Below are 22,459 nucleotides of genomic sequence, written 5' to 3'. Positions count from 1 at the left end.
CATTTAATTTTTCCTGCTATCATCTGTTTGTGCAGCTTTGTTCTATAAAATATATTTGACTCTTGCCTCACTAGAACTAATATGCATGATATGTTCATGGGTATAGCTTATATAACTCTCATAATTAAGTGCTTTTGTGTGATGAGTACTATGTGTTGGTACTCATTGCTTCAGAGTGTTTTTTTTTAATAAGGTAATAATTTTAAGTCAATATAAGCCTGAATTGGACTTGAATTGGAGTTTACTATGGGACCCTTTTAAGATGAATGAAAAAAAGCTAGGTGCCTAGATGCTAAAAATTAGATGAAGGTTGAAGTTAGCTAGGCCTTGGTTTAGAACTTGACTCTGTCGCCTGGTATAGATTGGATACAAGCTTGGATGTTGACAACTCGTTTGTGAAATGAGAGCAATACCACCTTACAAAGTTACTATGAAAATTAAACGAGGTCAGAGATTAGCATCTGATGCAGAGCCTGGCATAGCCTTAACTTGTGGGATTAGGCATGCTAATTCTCTTCATGAATCTTCTGTAGGTTTATTCTTTACATGCAAGCAATTATAAGATATAATAATTACAAGAGTACAGCTAGTTTTTTTTTTCAAATTTTGAAAACCAGCATAAGAGGAGGTCCTTTACAAGTACTTCTAAAATCGATCTTAAAATATCCAACTTAAGAATGTGTAAAATACAGAGGTCCTGAAATTATAGGATGTCAAATGATGCTTAATATTTTCTGACGAAAGGGCAGTAGAAAAAAAGGATATTATTTCTGCTGTGAATTCATTTCCCGTTATTGTTTATAGTTACTTACTATAACAATGTCTGTCTTTCACAGGATTTTTCAGTTCTTTTCTAAACCTTAGAAGATTTAGTGACTTCAGATTCTCTTCTTTGGCAATGTAATGATCAAGCATAATAATCTATCTTTAAACATTGTTTTTCTTTGCTTCTACTGAGAATAATCTTCAGGTCCAACCTTTTCAATGAATTAAAGCAAAATTAATTACGATAAATATTTCTACCATGTATTAGTTACTTTTCTGTTGCTGTGATAAAACACCATGACCAAGGCAACTTAGAGAAGAAACAGTGGTTTAGGGCTTCGGGTTCCAGAGGGCCAGATCCATGATGGGGAAGCAAAGGCCTGGCAGGGGGAGCAGGAAGCTGACGGCTCTCGTCTTCAACTACAAGGAGGAAGAAAAGAGCCCAAAACGCCCACCTCCAGGGACATACCTCATCCAACAAGCTGCGCCTTTTAAGCCTCCTCAAACAGAGCCCGCAGCTGGAAACCAAGTCTTCAGATGCCCAGACTTTAGGGACATCTTATTCAAAACACTCCATGCCCCCTGTATACACATGCATGGCAGGGCGGGGAGAAAGAGGCAGGGGGGAAAAACTAAAACGGTTTTCCTTTGGATGTGCTTTCTTTGTGAGGCTTTTAAACTAATAATCACTAATTTGTTTGCTTTCATTTCATTTCCAGGATTAAAAGTATTACGTGATCTGAATTTCTTTTTCAGGTTTTCCATTATTATGGTCCTGCTTTAGAATTTGTGCAGATGATAAAATTATCAGATCTACCCTCCTGTTACATGTCTGACATGGAATTCGAGTTGTATCCTTTTGTTGACACGCTCATCTTATTTTCCGTTCTTTGGGTCAGGTAGGATGTCTGGGGACCAGCAGGTCAATGTGTTAGGTTTACATTTGTTTTCATTTCATTGTATACCTCGTTTACTGCTCATGCCCAAGTGGACATTCTTCCCCAGGGGGCTCCTGGGGAAGGGAGTTCCTGCTTTTTCCACATTCTCCTGTCAGAAATCTTTGCCCTTGGGCAGTCCGTTTCCTTTCACTGTAGATTACTTGCTGTGGGCAGGATTATGGAACTAAAGCAGAGGTGACCGAACCTTGCTTCTTTGGTGCCGTTATGATGAATGTTCTGGGCTTGAGCACAGGTCAGGTCTACACACAGTGTGGCATTCATTGAAACTGTCTTTTCCACCACTCTGTCTCGATACACCCACATGCATATTTTATTGCTTTGTCTTATTTCGTTTCCTGTCTTATGAATAGGTTTCTTTTTTCCTGAATCCAAGATTCCTCTCCATGATTTCTGTTATTTTCTTGATACTTCTTGTTCTGCTAAAGAAGGATTGTGGTGTGTGTGTGGGCATGACTTTTGGCTCCTCCTACTTCAGCAAGAGCCACGCTTTTCTCCCAACTCAAAAGTTGGGTTTCTGAAAGTTCTCACTTGCCAAAACCTACTTGTCCTAAGGAAAGTCTGAAAAGCACTCATTAAGCCATTTCTACGATTTCACTCTGCATTTAGGTGTTGGATCATGCCCTAAGATAATTCAGTATTATCTTTCCTGGTCACGATTTTAAGAAAAGTTTTATAATGTATTCCCCCACCCCTTCCCCATGCCTCAAGTACTATGTTTATGCTTTTAGAAAGGCACAAGGCTTCCTCCAGGTTGGCTCCTTGTTGCTGATGAGCATCGAGAATGTGAGGAATACGTGGGGAGTGGAGTGCAGAGTAATTTATATACACTTCTGTCTTGCTCAGATGTTTCTCTTACCGTCAGTATGATTGATAGATGAGGACTAGTTGCATGATATATCTTTCTATACTTAAGTAACTGTAAATGTCACCATACATACTGAAATATTCAAAATATGTTTTGGGGGTGGATTACTTGTGTGTAGGTCAGAGGACAGCTAGCAGGAGTTGCTTGTCTTCTTCCACCATGTGGGTTGTCAAAGGGGTGGCACCTTTACCCCTTGAGACACTTCACCAGCCCAGAACAGACATTTTATATTACATAATTGCTAGTTTGAAATGGAGCACTCACATAGCACTCTTGAATTTTTTAATACAGAGATTTTTTTTAACTCATTTCTTGTTTTTATATTTTATAGGAATGATAATCAGGATTAATAATCAAGAAAGTAATGTGTAAGGGAAAGAATAATTGGTAATTCTTTTACTTAGGCTAAATGAATGATTTTCAGTGAATTATGGGAGAGTGAAATAATCAAGCTTGTTTTTCCAAGTCGAGTTTTTTCCTGGTTACTATTTTCTCGTTCTTTAACTCTTTAGTACAGAGAGGTGACCAGAAATTGCACGAGGCAGAATTCCATGTTGCTGTTGGAACAGCTCTCTTCTCTGTGTGGCAAGGTATAGAAGACTTTTATTAATTTGTTTTTTAATCCTTAACATTTAAGGACATGCTAGCAGTAAATACAGCTCTTGCTCATAAATTTGGTTTCTTTAGTATAATAGAACATAGCATGGCTTTGGCAGTAATTCGTGTTAAGATATTGCTCAAGTGTTTTGTAGACAAAGTGACATTTGATTTTATAGGAGACTTGGAAATAACCTTATGTGCACTGATTTTAAGAGTTATTTTAAATTTTAGAATGCATCATTAATCTCGTCTGTGGTGATATCTCATCTCAGCTCTGGGAAGCCATTTGTATCCCTGTGTTGTCTTTCCGTGGGCAGGAGGTGGAAATGAGATGACTTAAAACATCACCGGATGGTTATTTTTATGTTAAAAATTACTTCTCTATTCCAGTTCTGCATAAGAGATTTGTAGCTGTTTTAATAATTACATGTGTATATCATATGATAAATTTGATGTCTTTTGGACATTTTTTAAAAACTGTAAAAATACAGAATCCTGAGAAGAATCCTGTGTCTAAAGTCCTGTATCATTTCAAGGAAGAAAAACATGAAAGGTTTTATTTCCTTCTGGAAATTTCGTCAACTATTGCATTTCTATGGGAATGATTGTTAAAGCACAAAATACTTATTGGCCATCTTTATGCAACGTTTCTTGTTCCTGTAGTACCAGCCTATTAACAAATGCCCCTGAGAGGAGATAGTGATTACTATCATTTTAGCAGTTTCCTCGTGGTGTTAGAATTAGACCTTGGTTGAAATTCCCTTAGAAAACTGATACTGTAGAGTAAATGTGGTTTTCGTTGTAAGATGTCTGCCTTTATGACCCCTTAGAATTTTGGAGATTCTAGTCCCATTTTCTTGTATATTTAATAGTGTTTTGAATAGTGTATCCAAGTATTTTTGATGAAGTGGCCTTGGATGATGTCAAGTTAAAGCTACACATATGCCTTTGTTTAGTCCTGATATGAGATAACCCTTAGTCTATCTAGTTATTAAAGGTAATGCTTATTCCAGAAGTGAATCAAGTTATTTAGTATCTCGTGTGCAGCCATTTTGTTTTAAATGTGCCTTTGGGACCATGACTAAACCGTCAGTGTATAATGCACAGATAATGAGTCTGTGAGACCTTCTAAGCTTCTCTCTGTATGCAGCAGAGAGGTAGTGTACACAAACAGGTGTTGTCCTAGTTAGGGTACTGTTGCTGTGATCAAACACCATGACCAAAGCAAGCTGAGGAAGGAAAGGATTTATTTGGCTCACACTTTCATCCATCACTGAAAGAAGTCAGGACAGGAACTCATGCAGGGCAGGAACCTGGAGGCAGGAACTGATGCAGAGGCCGTGGAGTGGCCTTGTTCGTCATGGCTTGCTCAGCCTGCTTTCTTATAGAACCCAGGACCACCAGCCCAGGTGGGTTATAGAAGCCAGCATGGGTTGGACCCTCCACCATTTTCTCAATTGAGGCTCCTTCTCTGATGACTCTAGCTTGTGTCAAGATGACGTAAAACTAGCTAGCACAGGTGTCCTGTGACTTCCATAAACAAGCTCTGAGTTTGAAGTTGTTTATTTACATTGGTTATAACTTGTCTTTACATTTTTTAAAAAAGTAATTGAATAGCTGCTTCTTCCTTGAAGTTGAATGCTGCATGTGTAGATTTTTCTTTTATTAGTTTGACTAAAAAGTTTTTGTTTAGAATATAAGAAATGGATTTCGTTGTGACATTTTCATAATGTGTTTGGTTATACTTTGTTGTTATCAGACCCTCGTTTGTTTTGTTGTTGTTTATCCAAATTTTTTTGTCCTACTGTGTGTCAGATGCTTGTTCAGATATTGAAGACAGCAGGTAGACAAGACCCTTATTAAGTTCTCATAATCTATGTGATCATCAGGAAATGTCTTGGTTTAATATTATCCCTCATCTATCTGTCTTTCTCTTTGATTAACCCCAAAGTAGATATGAACTTTTTTTTTTTTTTTTTTTTTTCAGTATAGCCTCTTTTCGTAGACTACACAAGGATATTAGGGAGTCTAATAAGACTACTCTGTGGCTAGGAAATGCTGTTTTTAAGGGGAGTTTGTGAAGTTTTAAGTCTGATTTCATTAGTGACTGCTTGTTAACGAAGGAGCGGTGCCAAGACCGGATGGATCAGGGTTTGGCAGTGAGGTTTGAGATGCGCTTCTAGCCTTTTTGAGTCACAAAGGCAACCCAATGGCATCATCCTCTGGTCTCAAGAACTTGTCTGAGGGTTAGTGCATGGGTGAGAATAAATGATCAGGATTCAAGTCTATTATGATCCAGTGTAAGCAACTGACACAGTTATTTTATGGGAAATTAAAACCTGGGAGATTCAGAAATACATGTTTTCATCTTTGTTTTAAATGTTTGTAGCAAATGTTTAATCACAATTAGACTGTCTCAAAAATGGGTCCATGGCAGTGGGTCATGAGTCAGTATGTAAGTTATGTGTAGAACTGCATTCAGCCTGGATAGGCAGCTGTGAGAACTTCCCTGGCACGTTCACCTCCCAGGTGTCAACCTTTTCCATCTCACTGCTCTGGTGGCTCTTCTCTCATGGTCTGCATTCTGGACAATGATGTCTTGTTTATGAAAGGACTGAGTTTTACTATTTAGAGAATTAGATTTGTCTTTGATATTTCATGATTATTTTTATTGCTAAGTAGCTTTACTTCTAATTGCTAACATTTGACTGTGTAAAGACATTTAACTTTTAAAAAGTTTTTCCTGTAATAATGAAGACAAACACTTCTTTCCTTAATTTTATATCTGTAATTAAGAATGTAGAAGTAAAAATAATAAATAGCAACAGAACTAACATTGTAAAATGCTAATTTAGTGTCACATAGTCATGCAACTAATCTATTTACATAGGGCAATTAAAAACATTTCCATTAGGTTTAAGATATTTGACTAATGTTTTGCCTAAATTTCTCCAGAGTTTTTTTTTTTTAAGTTAATGTTCTTTATTGGAATGTGCTGATTGATGTAACTACATTTCTAAAATGGGCAATATAACTTCCAAAGTTGTAATTTGTTTTATTTAGTCCTTAATCAAACTGAGAATTTAGATAAATGCATCATAATGATTCTTTTGAGCAAATATTTAATAAACATCTGTATGCTTAGCCTTGAGAATACAAATATGAAGTTGAATTTGCTTATACATCAGTTGGAAGCTGCTGTAAATTTTTTGGGGGGTCTAATTTGTTATCTTCTGCATTTTACCTATTAGCGTTAAATCTCTCATTTCTAGGAATGAAAGCTTCTCTATTGCTTTTGGATGTATTCTAATTTTCAAGCCACAAAAATAGTCAATACAGTTAAAGTTTCTAAAGTTATGGCACCACACATTTTTGGTACTAGATCTCTCAGTTAATTCCTCATGGTTTTGTAGATTCACAAAGAAATCATACCAACAATCTAAATGCACAGAAGATATGAATAACGAATGTCTTAGTTACTTTTCCTGTTGCTATGGTAAATAGGCTGACAGACACACCTTCAGGGAAGAAGGGTTCATTTCTGCTCTTAGTTCAAGGGTGCAGTCTGTCATGATGGGGAACTTAAGGCACCAGGTTATACTATGTCTAGAGTAAAGAGAGAAAGAATGTTGTCGTTTGTCTTTGCTCTTTTGGATCTTTTGGGGGTCCACCACCCAGCTCCCAAATAAATCACACACAGAGTCTTATTATTACTTACAAATGCCCAGCCTTAGCTTGGCTTGTTTTCAGCCAGCTTTTCTTAATTTAAATTATCTTGTCTATTTTTTGCCTCTGGGCTTTTTCATTTCTCTATTTCCATGTATCTTACTTTGACTCTTACTCCATGGCTGGCGAGGTGGCTGGGTGGCTGGGTGGCTGGCCCCTAGTGTCCTCCTCTCCTCCTTTTCTTGTTCCTTCTTTTCTTTTCCTCCCAGATTTCTCCTTCTATTTATTCTCTCTGCCTGCCAGCCCCACCTATCCTTCCTCTTGCCTTGCTATTGGCTGTTCAGCCCTTTATTAGATCATCGGGTGTTTTAGACAGGCACAGTAAGTAACACGGCTTCACAGAGTTAAACAAATGCAACGTAAAAGAATGCAACACATATTTTCATCATTAAACAAATGTAACACACCTTAAAATAATATTCTCCATCAAGAGAATAATGACTGCCAATGCTCAGATAGCTTCCCCACTCAATCGGTCCTGGACCCAAGCCAGGCAGTGATGCCACCACTTTTAGGGGAAGGTCTTTCCACTTCTTTAACCTAATTAAGATAATCCCTCACAGGCATGCCTAAAAGCTAGCCTATTCTAAATAGCTTCTTACAGGTATACCCAGAGACTTGCCTCTTAGGCATATTTAAATCTTGTCAAGTTGCCAATCAACACTTACCACAGACAGAGTTTTCAGAAATAATTACCCAGTAATAAAGAGGAGACTATAATTTTGGATCTGTCTTTGTATTTTGCTTCTTTGTTTCTCTTCGCTCTCTTATTTTGTGGGGAAGGTCATGGGGGTCTTTTTCTTTAGATTTTGCAGTGAAGTGCTTGAAAAATCATTGCTCAATAATTGCTAAATGTGTGAAATGTGAATTTCGCGTGATATTTGTTAACAGCGAATTTCAGTCTGCAATCGATAAAAATGCACTCTATTTTTCCATCAGGTTGGTGCTCTTTTTGTATTGCCATGTACTGTTAGTAACATACTCATTCCACCTCCCAACCAACTGGCTTCAAGAAAGTGGAAGGAGTACATAGCTAAAAGGCCCAAGACAATTAGTGGTAAGTTCTACATCCTTCAGTTATTTTATTGGTACATAATATAGATAATGTATTATCAAAGTTGAAGTGGAAGTGCTCTTGATTAGATCTAACCATTGTTTTAATACCTCTAACCATGTCCATTAAGAAGGGCAGTACTTTATAGGCAGAACTTTGGTTAATTAGGTAGCTACTAATTTTGAATATTGGATTCTTAGACACATCTCAAGAACAAAACAGGTGAAAATAAAATGGTTCATTTATTATATGAACCTGTATGTATAGTTTTCTGAAGACACTAGAACTTAACTATTTAAAGGTTACTTATGCCACACAGCATCCTAGGTATTTAGCAATATGACTTTTTTTTTAAAAAGATTTATTTACTTATATATACAGTGTTCTGTCTGCATACATGCCTGCATACCAGAAGAGGGCATCAGATCTCATTGTAGATGGTTGTAAGCTGCCATGTGGTTGTTGGGAATTGAACTCTAGAAGAGCAGCCAGTGTTCTTAATCTCTGAGGCATCTCTAGTCCAAGCAATATGACTTCTATAATAACTGTACATTGGTTTATCTTCATGTTACAGATAAGGGTGTTGTTGCTTAGAGAACTTAGAGAGCAGGTCATTGACAGACCCTTGCTATGAGTTCTGGGGCTTCCCCAAGCACTTATACCACTAGTAATCTAGGATGTTCAATGTAGGGGCCACAGAGGTCCTTGTGTTCACAGATAAGCATTAGGGAAACCAGGAATGTTACACACAGGGTTGTCATCTCTTTATAGAAAGAAATGTATGCTTGTTTTCTGCCCAGAAGGCTGGGAACAGAGACAGTTAATAGCCCAGTGACCTTTGCACTATCTGAATGATAGACCACACCAGATCTTCCCCCAGACCCTTAAGATGTTACATAGAGCCAATCTGTAGAACTCATCTTTCTGGAAGAGGTCACATATACTTTACAAAGAGCTTCAATGTAATCATGTTTTAAGCGTTATTGTGTACATGGGACTGAGTTAATTCTCACCAGGAAATTTTTTTCCAAATTGTGCTATACTCAAATATGCCTAAAACAAGCTGCCAAGTGTCAGACTGTGCAAGTTTGAACCAACATCAGCTTCTGAGTCGTGTTGAACAGGACTTCCTCCCTGTGTCACTGGGATCCTACTCTGCTGGCTGTGGTGGGTATTTACAGAGACCTCCACAGTTCGAGATATTAGTGGAACCTGTTGCACAACACGAGAACATGAGGAAGTGCAGGTTTAACCGTCTCAGCTGCTCCTGTGGGGATGGATACAGCTGGGTTGTTTAAGGTGCTTCAACAAAATCAGTTACAGAGCAGCAGTACAGTCAGGTTTCCCTCACAGTGCATGAAGTCACGAGAAACTGTCTGTCAGCACTGTGTGTGTCTGTGACTAGTAATGTACTGAACATTTGCATCCCTTCAATAAACCGAGTATGTCCTGGGTAGCTCATCACTGTTTCTTTTTCTTCTTGTAACTTTGTACAACTTTAAGAAGCTTCCAAGTTGAAGGTTCTGATTCTAAAGTAGTTTCTTGATGGAGAATTTACTCAGGTGTGTGTTTGGTTGGTTGGTTTCCACATGATTTTTATTGTAGCTAAGAAAATACCTTGTCGTTCGATTCCAGGTTTTAGAATCACTGCCTCTTGAAACTTAGGGATGAACTGTGGAGACTTCGGAATGGTCATATGACATAGATCACACGATCCTCTTTGAAGGTTGTTGATTACTGATTAGTCCAGGTCATTAGCACTGATTAAACTGGCTCCTTGCAGGAGCTTTTCCTTTCTTCTAAGAAGCAGAACAAAATCAAACAGGATAGTTGATTAAGGCCTTTCCTAGCTATGACCCTTCCTGAGGGGGACATTTGCTACTTATTCTATGGACACAACAGAGAAGCCAAGTTTTGTTTTAAAAAAGAGAGAGAGAGTGAGAGAAAGAGAAGGCAAGTTTTGGTTTGTTTCAGTAACTCTTGGATCCAGAAAACTTCATACCCTCGCACTTCCATCATTAACAGTAGCTTCTCTCAATGACCCACATTAACTCTCGGGTCATCCCCAAACCATAACTACGTTTCTTCATCATTGTTCTCGGAGTCTCTGAATTAAAACTTATCCTGTTTCCCAAAATAATCTCCTGGTTGTATTTCCTTGTGACTTTGTTAATCATTATAATTAATTAATTCATTTGTTCATCCATCCAGTCAGTTAAACATTTTTTGGTTCATTTACCTGACCGTGGAATGGATACTGTCCACTAGATGCGGTACAGTAGTTTGGGTATTACTGCGGAAGGAGAGACTCTTTATATCCCACTCATTGTTTTCATGCTGTTGCATAGAAAATAAGTGCTGAGAAGTAATTGTAAGTCCTGTTCTAACTTTGTATTCAGTAAGAGTTGACTGGGAACAGTCCTGAAGACACTGTATGAAGAAAGCAAGGTGTGCAGTGATTTGGACATTATATATGGTAAAAGGAACACCTCAATGTATGTGCTCAACCTTTGTACATGTTTGTGTGTGCATTATTCATGCTTTCCACAGACATTTTAATTGAGCATCTCTGGTTTACTAGGACCGTTTACATGCCTGACCCACATCAAACAAAATCTTGAAGCTTACATTGTAGAAGAGATTAAGACCCTTCGTTCTTAACCCCAAATGGTCACATCGCTAAGTGTCTTAATGTTTTCGGGCCTTTGCCCCGAAGCTGCTTTCTCATGCAGGATCAGCTTTGCTGTCGCACCTGCAGTTGCCAGCAGGCCCTTCTCCTCTTTGCAGCTGCATTGTTTCCAGTTGCTGCTTCCTGCTGTTTAATATCATGACTTTGTCTCTGGTTGATGCTCACAGGTGCTTAGAAATATTTGTTAGCTTCCAAGTGAGGTATGTATTTCCGGTCGTAATAACTGCTGTCTCAACAACAACAACAAAATGAACCTGGACTCATTCGTGAACCATGAGCCAAAGTATGTGTCTCGAGTGGTATCAGTTCTTCAAGTTTTTTTCCTTGTAAAGCACATGTATGTTTTTATTTGAACTACAGATGCAGTTGCTGTTATAGGTGAACCGTTCTTTGTTGTGGAATATTATTTTAAGGTGTGTTACCTTTGTTTTTGTTGCATTTGTTTAACTCTGTGAAGCTGTGTTACTGTGCCTATGTAGAACACTTGATGCGCTAATAAAGAACTAGCCAATAGCAAGGCAGGAGAAAGGATAGGCAGGGCTGGCAGGTAGAGAGAATATATAGAAGGAGAAAACTGGGAGGAGGGATCTAAAATCTAGCAGCCAGAGGTGGAGGAGGACTCCAGGGGCCAGCCACCCAGCTACACACACAGCAAGCCATGGAGTAAGGGTATGATTTACAGAAGTAAGGAAATGGGAAAAGCCCAGAGGCAAAAGGTAGACGGGATAATTTAAGACAAGTAAAGCTGGCTAGAAACTAAGCCAAGCTAAGGCCAGGTATTCATAATTAAGAATAAGCTTCCGTGTGTGATTTATTGGGGAACTGGGTGGCAGGCCCCACAAAAGAGACAAAAACAAACAACAGCCGTTCTTAAGTAGCAGCAGATCCCTGTGGTGGGAACTAGGATGTGCTCAGTTTGATATGTGCTTTAAAGTCTAGTAGCAAGGGATGCTTTTAAGAGATAGTAAGCAGATCTGTCAAGAATCATGCTATGGAGAAAACTGGGAAAGAATTGTATAAACTAATGAAATTATCAACCTGTGTGTCTGGAGAGAGATTTCTTTATATACAATTTACGTGAAAGGCCAGGTGTATAATGAAAAGTACCCATGTTATAAAATTGTTAAAAAAAATCCAATGATCATCATCTCAAGTCATAAAGATCAGATAAAAGTTGTTATCTGTCAGTGTTGGAGACCTGCTGTGTGAAGGATGATAAACGGTGCTGGTGGTGGTGCTGATTACCTGCGGAAAAGTCACGAGCCACGGCCACGACTACCTAGTTACAGAGAGTTTTATTGGGAGGAAGTGGGGGAAGAGGAGAGAGGAGAGCCAGGCCTAGAGAGAGACAAAGATGGTGGAGGGAGAGGGGAGCAGAGCAGAGCAGAGCGAGGGTGGGGTCTGCATCCGGCTTTTTAAGGCGCAGATTGTGTGACCACGCAGCGTGCATAGTAGCCAGCGCATACTGATGATGCAGGACATACTGATGATGCAAGACACAAGACCTCCCGCTCAACTCCTGAACTGCGCATGCGCAGCCATGTAGTGGGAGTGAGGGCAGAACTCTAACACTGTGTGCCGTGCACATTGCATTTATCATCTTAGATTTTCAGAATATGGCACTGCTAAAGATGTATGAATGGCTAAGAAAGCTCCTGAAAGGCTGCTCAGTTTCATTAGTCTTTTGAGAAATGCAGATGACAACCAGAATGTGCTGTTACAAGACACTCATTAGAATGGTTGTAATTGGAACCCGTGACCATCCCATGTTGAGGATGTAGCAAACCTCACACGTTTTTTGGTGGGAAGGGAGATGCTTCATAGAACATTTTGAGATGAAACTTAATCATACAACCCAATGATTCTGTTCCTAGCTATCTACCAAGGAGAGAAGGGTATATATTTTCACATAAGATTTGTGAACAAATGTTCAAAAAAAAAAAAAATAGGCATGGACCAAGGCTACTCTCAACTTTAGAGAAGCATCTGTTTTCAGTGATCAGTGCTTAATGCAGAACTCACAGCTGCCTAAGAGAGTTAAGTGATGGATGAGGGCTTAGCCCTAAATCATCCATTTTCTACCTTCTCTGTGGCAGGGAAAAATCACGGAAAAAGAGACAGAATGTTAAAACTGGAAGACAGAAAGGTAGAGCAACCCTTTTTTTAAAAAAAAGTATTTATTTATTTACTAGGTATACAGTGTTCTCCTTGCATGTATGCCTGCTCACCAGAAGAGGGCATCAGATCTCATTACAGATGGTTGTGAGCCACCATGTGGTTGCTGGGAATTGAACTCAGAACCTCTGGAAGAGCAGCCAGTGCTCTTAAACCTCTGAGCCATCTCTCCAGCCCGGCAGAGCAACCTTGTGGACGCAAGATAACTCATGTAGTCACAAACTCACAAACTGAGTAGTTGCAGTTACTTGTGCTTGGCTTGCTCAAGACAAGCCCTCAACATTCAGTCATGGGTGGGGAAGCGTCGCTGAACCTACCTTTGCTGAGGATCTTTGGCCACTGATGGGACTCTGGGAGATGGGGAGCCACAGCCTTCAGCTGTGTAAACTCATGGGGTTCCAGTGAATTGTTCTACTCTAGAGGCCATGAAGATGGCTCTGGCCAAACCCAGAGGGACAAAAAACCAAAAACAAAACAAAAAACCCCAAAGACATCAAATGTGGGGAAGACATTAGTAGGGAAGGGTGGTGGATGGGAGGAAGTGGGTGAGACCCACAGTGCTGTTATCACACTCAAACATTGTTTGTTTATTTGATAAGGCTCACTGAAGTCTCCTTTGAAGTAAATGTAGAGCTTTGTTCTTCTCTGTAGTTCAGTGATGCTTAGCACCAGCTAAGTGTTAGAAAAGTTGTCAAACAAAGAGGTGGAGCTGGGCTGCGCCTGAGAACAATCCAGTGTCAGTGGACAGGCCATTGCTTTCATAAAAGTGTGTGGTGTCATTCACATGTGCATCCCTCATGTTGCACGCTTCAGCCCCAGCTGGAGAGTGTCAGTTACTGAAGAGAATCACTCAAGTGTTCGGAGACAGAGTAAGAATGGAGAAGCTGAGTTTTGGGACTTCAACCTTTACCCGGAGAAAGATAACTCCTGAGTAGTAAGTAGGTCTCAAACTTGAGTCTCACTGGTAATGAGGATAAATACTTTGTAAGCTCTGCAATATCCTTTTCCTATTTTGCAGGAGCTAACATGCTTCCTGTGCTTATACAACAATAAGGAAGCCTCTGAATATATTTTCTATTCATTGTTGCTTTCAAATCGTATGTTTTAGGTGTTGTAATAGAAAGAAAATGTACTTAGCTTATGAACCTGATGCTACTTATTTGAAATGGCTGTGATAGAATTTGTAAATCTTGGTTTTGTAATCTCCACAGTAGGAGGCTTCATATAGTTGTAAATACAGCTATTAGTTAAGATTCTTTCTAGAACTGAGACACAAGATATTTTTTTTCAACAGTCTTATTAACACCTAAATTGTATGCTAACTTGCTCAAAGATTAGTCGGGAGATACGGTGAGGGATCAGTATTGTCTGTATGTGTTTGGAAGGTGTTTTAGGAATGTAAAGTTAGATTTTTTTCCTTTGTGTGTGTGTGTGGGGGGGGTTGTGTGCACATGCATATGAGTGCATGTATGTGTGTGCAAAAGTGATCCCATGCATGCATTTGTGGCCCCCTACTTGGCCCTGTGAATTATTTCAAAATTGAGTTTATAACTGAACAATGATTTCATTACTATAAAGAATATAGCTTCCTAAGATGCCTATATTGAAGTCTAGATTGTATATTGATATTTATTTTGGCATGATTATTTATTTCATTTATTTTGTTTATTGTAGTAGAATATTATTTTAAGGTATATTACTTTCGTTTATATTGCATTTGTTTAACTCTGTAGAACTGTGTTATGGTGCCTGTCTAAAACACCTGATGGTCTAATAAAGAACTGAACGGCCAATAGCAAGGCAGGAGAGAAGAATAGGTGGGGCTGGCAGGCAGAGAGGATAAATAGGGGAAATCTGGGAGAGGGAGAAATCTGGGAGCCAGAGGAGGAGGAGGACTTCAGGGGCCAGCCGCCCAGCTACACAACAAGCCATACAGTAAAAGTAAGATTTACAGAAGTAAGAGAATGGGAAAAGCCCAGAGGCAAAAGGTAGATGGGATAATTTAAAGTTAAGGAAAGCTGGCTAGCAACCAGCCAAGGTGAGGCTGGGCATTCATAATTAAGAATAAGCCTCTGTGTGTGATTTATTAGGGAGCTAGGTGGTAGGCCCCCAAAAGAAAAAAGAGTAAAAACTCCCAACAACAGTTTATTTTCAAGACAGGGTCTCTCTGTGTAGCCCTGGTCATCCTGGAATACACTTTGTAAACTAGGCTGGCCTTGAACTTGGCATGATTAAAAAAGCTGTTTTTTTTTTTTTGTTGTTATTTTTCATTTCTTAAAGAGCATATATTAAAATAATTGTCAGTGTGTCAGGATACTCCTACCCAGTTGTCTGAGATATTTTTATTTTCTCTTATATTCATATGAAATATTATTTCTTATTTATGTTGGTTTAATTTTATTTTTGTATTGTTGAACTGTGAACAAAATGTGTGTGTTAGGAGGTTATAAAACCCACTAAGAAACTTATTGATGTAAGATGGTGGCTTCATTTCCTTGCAGTAGAAATCTGTCAGAGAATGGAGCTCAGTGGTAGAACACTTACCTGGCATGTACTAGGCCTGGGTTTTAACTGTAGCACTGTAAAAATAGTAATTTTTTTGGTTAATGGATTTCTAATCATAGTATATCATACCTTCAGTATGGTTTGTGTTAATTTGTAAAATTTGATGCAACGAATAGACACTTGGTAGTTTCTTCTTTCTCATTTTATCTGTATCGTGTAGCGAAACTGCTTTCATGTCTTGATGAAGGAGCATGCAAGCCAACCACTGACTCACTGATTGATTGCGCAAATACAGCATTCGGAAATAGAGATTGTCTTTTATAATCCGTTCCCCCTCACTTCTTTAGGAGGAGTGATCACAATTAAATAACTGCTAATCGTAAGTCTGGTACTTCCTGCAGAGTTTGCGTGAAAGTTGTTAAATAAGTCTTCAATTAGCACCTGCCAAAAGTCCGAGACATGTTTTCAGTGACTGCAGTTGTTGTGTTTGGGAGTTTTTAAAGTCAATGTTTTTCTTTGGGGAAAAGTGAAGTTGCTGTCATTGCAGAATTCAGTGTTTACAGGGCTCACAAAGAAACAAGCTAATACAAACAGAGAACGTAGTGGAGAGATGCGTGCAGCTTCAACTGCCAGTTCTAAGATGACCCATGAATTAAGGTCGCTCTGTCTTGTGGTAGAATCTTGTTTTTCTCTTCTGATTACCTTAATGTAGATTCATTTCTAGAAGAACTGTTTATGAATAGGAATGATGTCTTTGTTGTAATCTAATTGCAAAAATTATTTGATACTCATCTTATTTAGGAATAAGCATTTATTCACAGATCATGTATGTGAAGTAGACTTGTTGTGATAAAATTATTGTACTGATTTTGTTTTAGCATTTTTGCATAGGTGTATGTATATAATGTATATACTATGTTAAATATCCTTTCATTCAGTGTGTGATTTTCTACTGTTCAAATTAAGTCCATCAGGGACTAGAGAAAAGAGCCCTGATTGCTCTTCCAGAGGACCTGGATTCTATTTCCAACACCAGCATAAACATCTGTAACTTCAGGGACAGGGGATCTCACATCTTCTGGCTTCCACAGGCACCAGGAAATCATATAGTGCACAAGCATGCCATGTACATTTAAAAAAGGAAAAGTTCAGTTATGGTGTCTCGCTTTCAAAATTCTGGAAATTGTGCAGGGAAAGAAATGTACAGGGTACTCCGTGTTCAGCATCTAAATGTAGGCGGAGTTTCTCTGTGTCTCTGCAGCTGCTCCCAAACTGACACAGAGACTTAATTATAAATGCTCGACTGATAGCTCAGGCTTACAATGGACTAGCTCTTACAACTTAAATTAATATGTATTTCTTATCTAAGTTCTACCACGTGGCTCATGGCTTTTTACCTCATTTCGTACACGTCCTGCTTCCTCTGTGTCTGGCTGGAGACTCCCAAGACTCCGCCCTTCTTCCCAGTGTCTTCCTAGTCTGTCTCTCTCCTGCCCAATCTCTTCCTGCCCAGCTATAGGCAGTCAGCTCTTTATTAACCAATGAGAGTCATACATATCTACAGTGTACAAAGACTGTTCCACAGCATCTAAGCATTCTTTGAGAGTCAGTGATCGTTATTTCAGAACTCCAGTTCTGCTGTCTTGTGTTGTCCTTGTTTTACGCTTGTTAGAGAATAAACTGTCTTGTGCACTTTAAGGCATTGCTGGGTTACCTCCAATGTCTTGTATAATGCAGTTGCTATGTAATTAAAACAGAAGTCTGTACATGTTTAAATGAACATGTTACCCCCCCCCCCCCCAGTATTTTCTTTGTTGTTGATTGAATTCAGGGAAACAGAGCTAGTGGAAGACTTTTTCTGTTCTCTTCTCCTTTCCCCAGTTGAGCTGTGTGTGCTTCTAAGTGGCAGTTTACTCTACTTTGAAGAAATGGAGGGTATGTAGAGACAGGCAGATCCCTGGAGCTAACTGGTCAGCCAGCTTAGCCGATGGGTGAGCTCCAGGTTCAGTGAGAGAGACTATCTCAAAATAATGTGGAGAGTGACTGAGGAAGACACCATATGTGGACTTTTGCTGTCATATATATATCCATATACACATACATGTACACATGCACACACACATATACCACATGAATACATATACCCCACATACATGCATGCATTTCACACACACACACACACACACACACACACACACACACACACACACACACACACACACGTTGGAAATATGGACATGTCTGTATGAGAAAGATATGGAACTCCAGTAAGTCGGAGCAAAAGAATGAGTGCATAGGGATTATACGGGACAAAAAGTCCATACTTTTTATTGCTATCATGACTTTCTGCTTCAACAGCTTCTCAACTAAATGGTCAACCAAACGGTCCCAGATGTATTGAGCGACAGCTTCGTTTCATCGTCAAATACCATGGAGCTGTCCAGTTGTTCTCGCTAAGGGATCAACAGTTGCCGTGTGATGAGCAGCGTTTCCCATTCTTACCTAGATCACTGTTCTTCAGTTCCAGATGTCGACGTGAAAGGCGAGTACTCCAGCTATTACCTCCTGTTGCAAGGCGATGGCAGGACCAAGTGCAGGGCCACACTGCTTCACTCGGCCAGCCAGATCAACGGCTCCTTTGTACTCCATTTCATTCACGGGAGGATGAAAACAGAGACAGAGGAAGCCAAGTGCAGTAAGTATTCATTCAGCTGGAAGAGACCCGCCCTCACACTTGTTTGTACTTTAATTAATTGATGTGGTTTTAAGTGGAAGGAATAATAATGAAACTCCATTTCTGCCATTAGTTCACCTTTTATTTTTATTTTTTTATATAAAATATTTTGGTCCTATTCTGTCCCCTTCTTCAACTTCTCTCAGATCTTTCTGTACCTCCATACCTACCAAAGTTCATGTTCTTTCTCTTCCTGCCTCAAAAAAAAGGACCAAAAATAGAAAAACAAAACTCAACAAGACGGGAAATTCCAAACAAGAACAAAAAGCACATAGCAAACATGGAGTCCATTTTGTGTTGGCAAACCGCTCCTGGTCAGGGCCTGCCCTGGAGTATGGTTGATATACCAGTGACACTCCACCAGAGAAAAACTGGTTTTCCTTTTCCCGGCAGGTATTAATTGCAAATAGCTTCTTGGTTAGGGGTGGGACTTTGCGTCCACTTCCCTGTCTTCATCCTGGGATTTTAATATAACCTTTTTATAATTTAAAATGAAGAGAATTAATTCCTTTACAATATACAAAGTAAAGATTAGCTACTAGCTTTTAATTTCAGATACCAAATTGTTAGTGTTTACTGCTTTCAACACTCAAATTTTTTTATTTCTATTTATTTTCTCTCAAGCCTCTTTTGCTTCATTGATTTTTGTCTTTCTCTTTTCTAAGTTGCATATTTGATTCTATATAAGTTCTACGTGTGTGTGTGTGTGTGTGTGTGTGTGTGTGTGTGTGTGTGTGTGTATGTGTGTATATATTGGCTGTGTCAGTGACATATTATTCACAGACGGGGAGCAGAGAGACAGAAACAGCCCAGGATCCATAACAAGCCAGCCTCCCAAGACTTAAGCTGTATGGTGCACATGGAGTCTTGACTCCTTGTGTCCTACGTATAGCACAGTTGAGGATACCCGAAGGCATCCTTCTCTGGGTTACAAGCTTCAGGGGTCACATGACTCCCTAAACAAAGTACGAGTAGCCTTCCCTTGAAGGTGAGAGAGGAGCAAACTCAAGCTTTCCTTTGTGTCTTCTGATAGTGCATTTCCTGCACATTCTACTTATCTGAGAACTGTATACAAGAAGAAAAGAGGATGAGCCTGGATCAGCCACGGCAGTTCTGGAACTGTTGTGTAGTTTTATACTAGATTCATTATGCAAAGAATGGAACGGACAAGGACAGGTGAACCTGTGGCTCATTGTGGGGACTGTGAGAACCCGTACTTAGAAAGGAGAAAATGTTCTGGTTTTGTTTTCTAAGTAGGCAAAAGAGAATACTATGTAGTGAAGTTAACCCTGGTACCCATATCCCTCAAGGAATTAAGAGTCAGATCAAAGATTAAAATATAGAACAATTTAGTATGCTCATTTCCCCATGTTTAATAGTTACTTTGAAATGTGCAACATCAAGAGAGGTGAGTGGTTGGCTTTTATGTTTCTAGTCATGTCCTAACACACTTCCTAGGAGCTGAATTTTAATTCTTAGCATAGAATATCATTAATGTTGACTTTTTCTTATTTCTTAGGTTTTCCTTTTGACTTCTCATCACTCCCAAGTTTTTCTGAGGAGCAGATTTTACAGAGGGAGAAACAGTTAGCCAGCGTTCAAGTTTTGGCTTTGAAAGAATGCCTGAGTAAGTACCAGTTTGGGCATTTGATTCTACCGTAAGAATGTGGGTCTGTTTAGTGTGAGTCATCTGTGTTTACATACATGTTCCTCTACATGTTGTCTTCTAGGTGTGATCCATAGAGCTGCATGTAAATAGATGACTAGGGTAGATGAGGTCTGCAATGCTATTTTTACTGCATTCAGAATATCCTGATTGTCAGTATGTGATTGGAAATATTTTCAAAATGTATTTTGCCAGGGAAATTTTATATTTCAAGTTTGTATACTTTAAACCATATCCTTAAAATACCAATGAAATGGGATAAATAGTCCAGTTCTTCCAATATTTCCCTGACCAGTTTCAAATGATAAAGAACTGGAGATTTTCTTAAAAATGTACCAATTAATGATATTATTGAGACATATTATCTTTCAAAATAACATGAATATCAAATAAAGCTTGTTGGAATCTAACTTTCTAAGTGAGTATATGTTCAGTTTATTTTAAAAAGCATCTGATCTGTTGTATTGGAGTAATGCTATAAAACCTAACTGCAATTTAATATTCCTAACTTTTGTAATTTATAGCTTTTATCTTTGGAAAGAGAGTTAACAATACCTCATCTCAGTAGTTTTCAAGAAAAAGTTTTAGAATGCCGAAAAGCTTTTAAACTAGAGACTTCAGTATGATGTAAATATAGTAAAGCAGTGTTGCTTGCCTCCAGTATTACACTCAGTACACCAGTGTCTTCATATCCTTTAAAAATTCATAGAACCCACTAAAATCCTGATTCATATTCAGCTGATGGCTTTTAGATATTCCATATGTCTCAGTAATGAATTTTCATTACTGCTATGTAGTAAAGAATATAGCATTCCTTTGCTGACCCATTTCAGAGTTTTAAGTTTTTTCCTGAGTGCTTATTTCTCGCTTATGTACAAGCTTAGGGTTGTGTTTTTTTTTTTTTTTTGATTTTTTGAGACTGAGTTTCTCTGTGTAGCCTGTCCTGGATCTTGCTCTGTAGACCAGGCTGACCTCAAACTCACAGAGATCTGCCTGCCTCTGCCTCCCCAGTGCTGGGATTAAAGGAGTGAGCCACCACCACCTGGCCATGTGTGTGTGTTTTTTTTAACCTTTTGTTAAATATGTAGTTCATCACTGTATTAAGCCTCATCTCCTTCTCCTCCCTCCTTCTCAGCTATTAAGGTCAGTGTGCTTTCTTACCCTGCCTCCCAAACTGTGGTATAATTGGAACTCTTCATAGTCGAGGCCAACTCTAATATAGTTTTAGTTAATAAAACGAGGGACTGACTCCTGAAGCTCATTGCTCATTGTGTGTCTTCCATGGGAAAGCAAGCTGTGCATAGCTCTTCCTTTGGAATGACTACCAGTTGATTATACAGAAAGAAAATACACTGAGGCTTCTGATTTCCTTGCTGAGATCTTACAGAAAGAGATTATCGCAACTCTGATTTTACAGTTAATATCTTTGGCCACAGAAAGCTTGTGTTTCTTACCTTGGGCTGAGTCTGCAAGGACCCTGAGAATACCCACATCAGTGAGGTAGGGTGTTCCAGGGCCTGCATCATAAAGCTGATGTTCTAAAGAGGAAGGTGGTTGCTGCCTTCTTACCAACTGCCTTGCATCATTAATATACACTAGGCTACACCTAGTGTAACGTCATACGCCTGAATCCTCTGAGTCTGGGGCCTGGGATGGTGCTTCGCAGGCAGTAAGTCTTCAATGGTTATTGAATTCCTATCAGTTTCTTGGATAACAGGTTTATTGTAGAAGGAAAATGTGATTGGTCTAGAGTGTTTTTAAAAGATATGTTTTGTATCAAAGTAGTATGTAGATACAGTCTGAAAATTCAGATGATATGGGAAAACTTCAAATCTCGAAACTTCTTCATCTCTCTGTCTCTGTGTCCACAGGTGCCCATCCTCATCTCTGTCTGTGTCCACAGGTGCCCGTCCTCATCTCTGTCTGTGTCCACAGGTGCCCATCCTCATCTCTGTCTGTGTCCACAGGTGCCCATCCTCATCTCTCTGTCTCTGTGTCCACAGGTGCCCATCCTCATCTCTCTGTCTCTGTGTCCACAGATGCCCATCCTCATCTCTGTCTGTGTCCACAGGTGCCCATCCTCATCTCTCTGTGTCTGTGTCCACAGGTGCCCATCCTCATCTCTCTGCCTCCTTGTCAGCAGGCGGCTATCCTCAGCCCTCTAGCTAGCTCAGGCCTTTCTTTGTGTTTTGGATACTGTGTAATTATATGTATCCGGTTTCAGGGATTTTCTTAAAGTCAACTGTGGCAGATAAAGAATGAGTGTCTCTAAGGCATCTTCACTTCCCCTTTCCCTTCCTAGTGACCCTGAACAGTGAAGGCATGGATCGGTTAACATTGTAACAGCAGAGCTAAGTTTTCTGCTGAGCTGTGGACTATGTTATAACACGGTGCCATATGCTTGATCTGCTCTTAGAAATGCTCCTGTCCACTGCAGTGCGCTTGTGTTTTATTGGTTTGACTGGCTCCCTGAAGTTGTTATCTCCAGAAGCCTGACTCCGAATGACAGTGTGTCCCCCTCACCCCCAACTCCATACCCTATTTCCCGAGCTGGATATGTGATGGGCCATTTTAATAGAACATCCTCAAAGTTTTTAAATCTTTAGTAATTCCTTGTCCACTTCTCTTCTTCCTATACTTCTTACAGAGTTATATAGTGATGTTCCAGGACAGAACACTTCTTTTTCTTTTTTCAATTCAATTTATTTGTTTGTTTTATAG

General features: G+C 39.3%; 1 protein-coding gene across 1 annotated transcript in view; it reads left to right on the top strand.

Moving 5' to 3' along the window:
• Positions 1-22,459, top strand: part of Mtbp (MDM2 binding protein) — a 71,046-nt gene that overhangs the window by 13,442 nt on the left and 35,145 nt on the right. Inside the window, exons 9-13 of the mRNA XM_059246965.1 lie at positions 1,522-1,616; positions 3,107-3,179; positions 7,855-7,972; positions 17,860-18,033; positions 19,592-19,699. Of these exons, the coding sequence (XP_059102948.1) occupies positions 1,522-1,616; positions 3,107-3,179; positions 7,855-7,972; positions 17,860-18,033; positions 19,592-19,699 (568 nt within the window). The remainder of the gene's footprint in view (positions 1-1,521; positions 1,617-3,106; positions 3,180-7,854; positions 7,973-17,859; positions 18,034-19,591; positions 19,700-22,459) is intronic.

Source organism: Peromyscus eremicus, chromosome 20 (assembly GCF_949786415.1).
Source record: "Peromyscus eremicus chromosome 20, PerEre_H2_v1, whole genome shotgun sequence".
Lineage (NCBI taxonomy): Eukaryota > Metazoa > Chordata > Mammalia > Rodentia > Cricetidae > Peromyscus > Peromyscus eremicus.
Note: the sequence above shows the minus strand (reverse complement) of the source record. Positions and strands in the feature narration are given on the sequence as shown.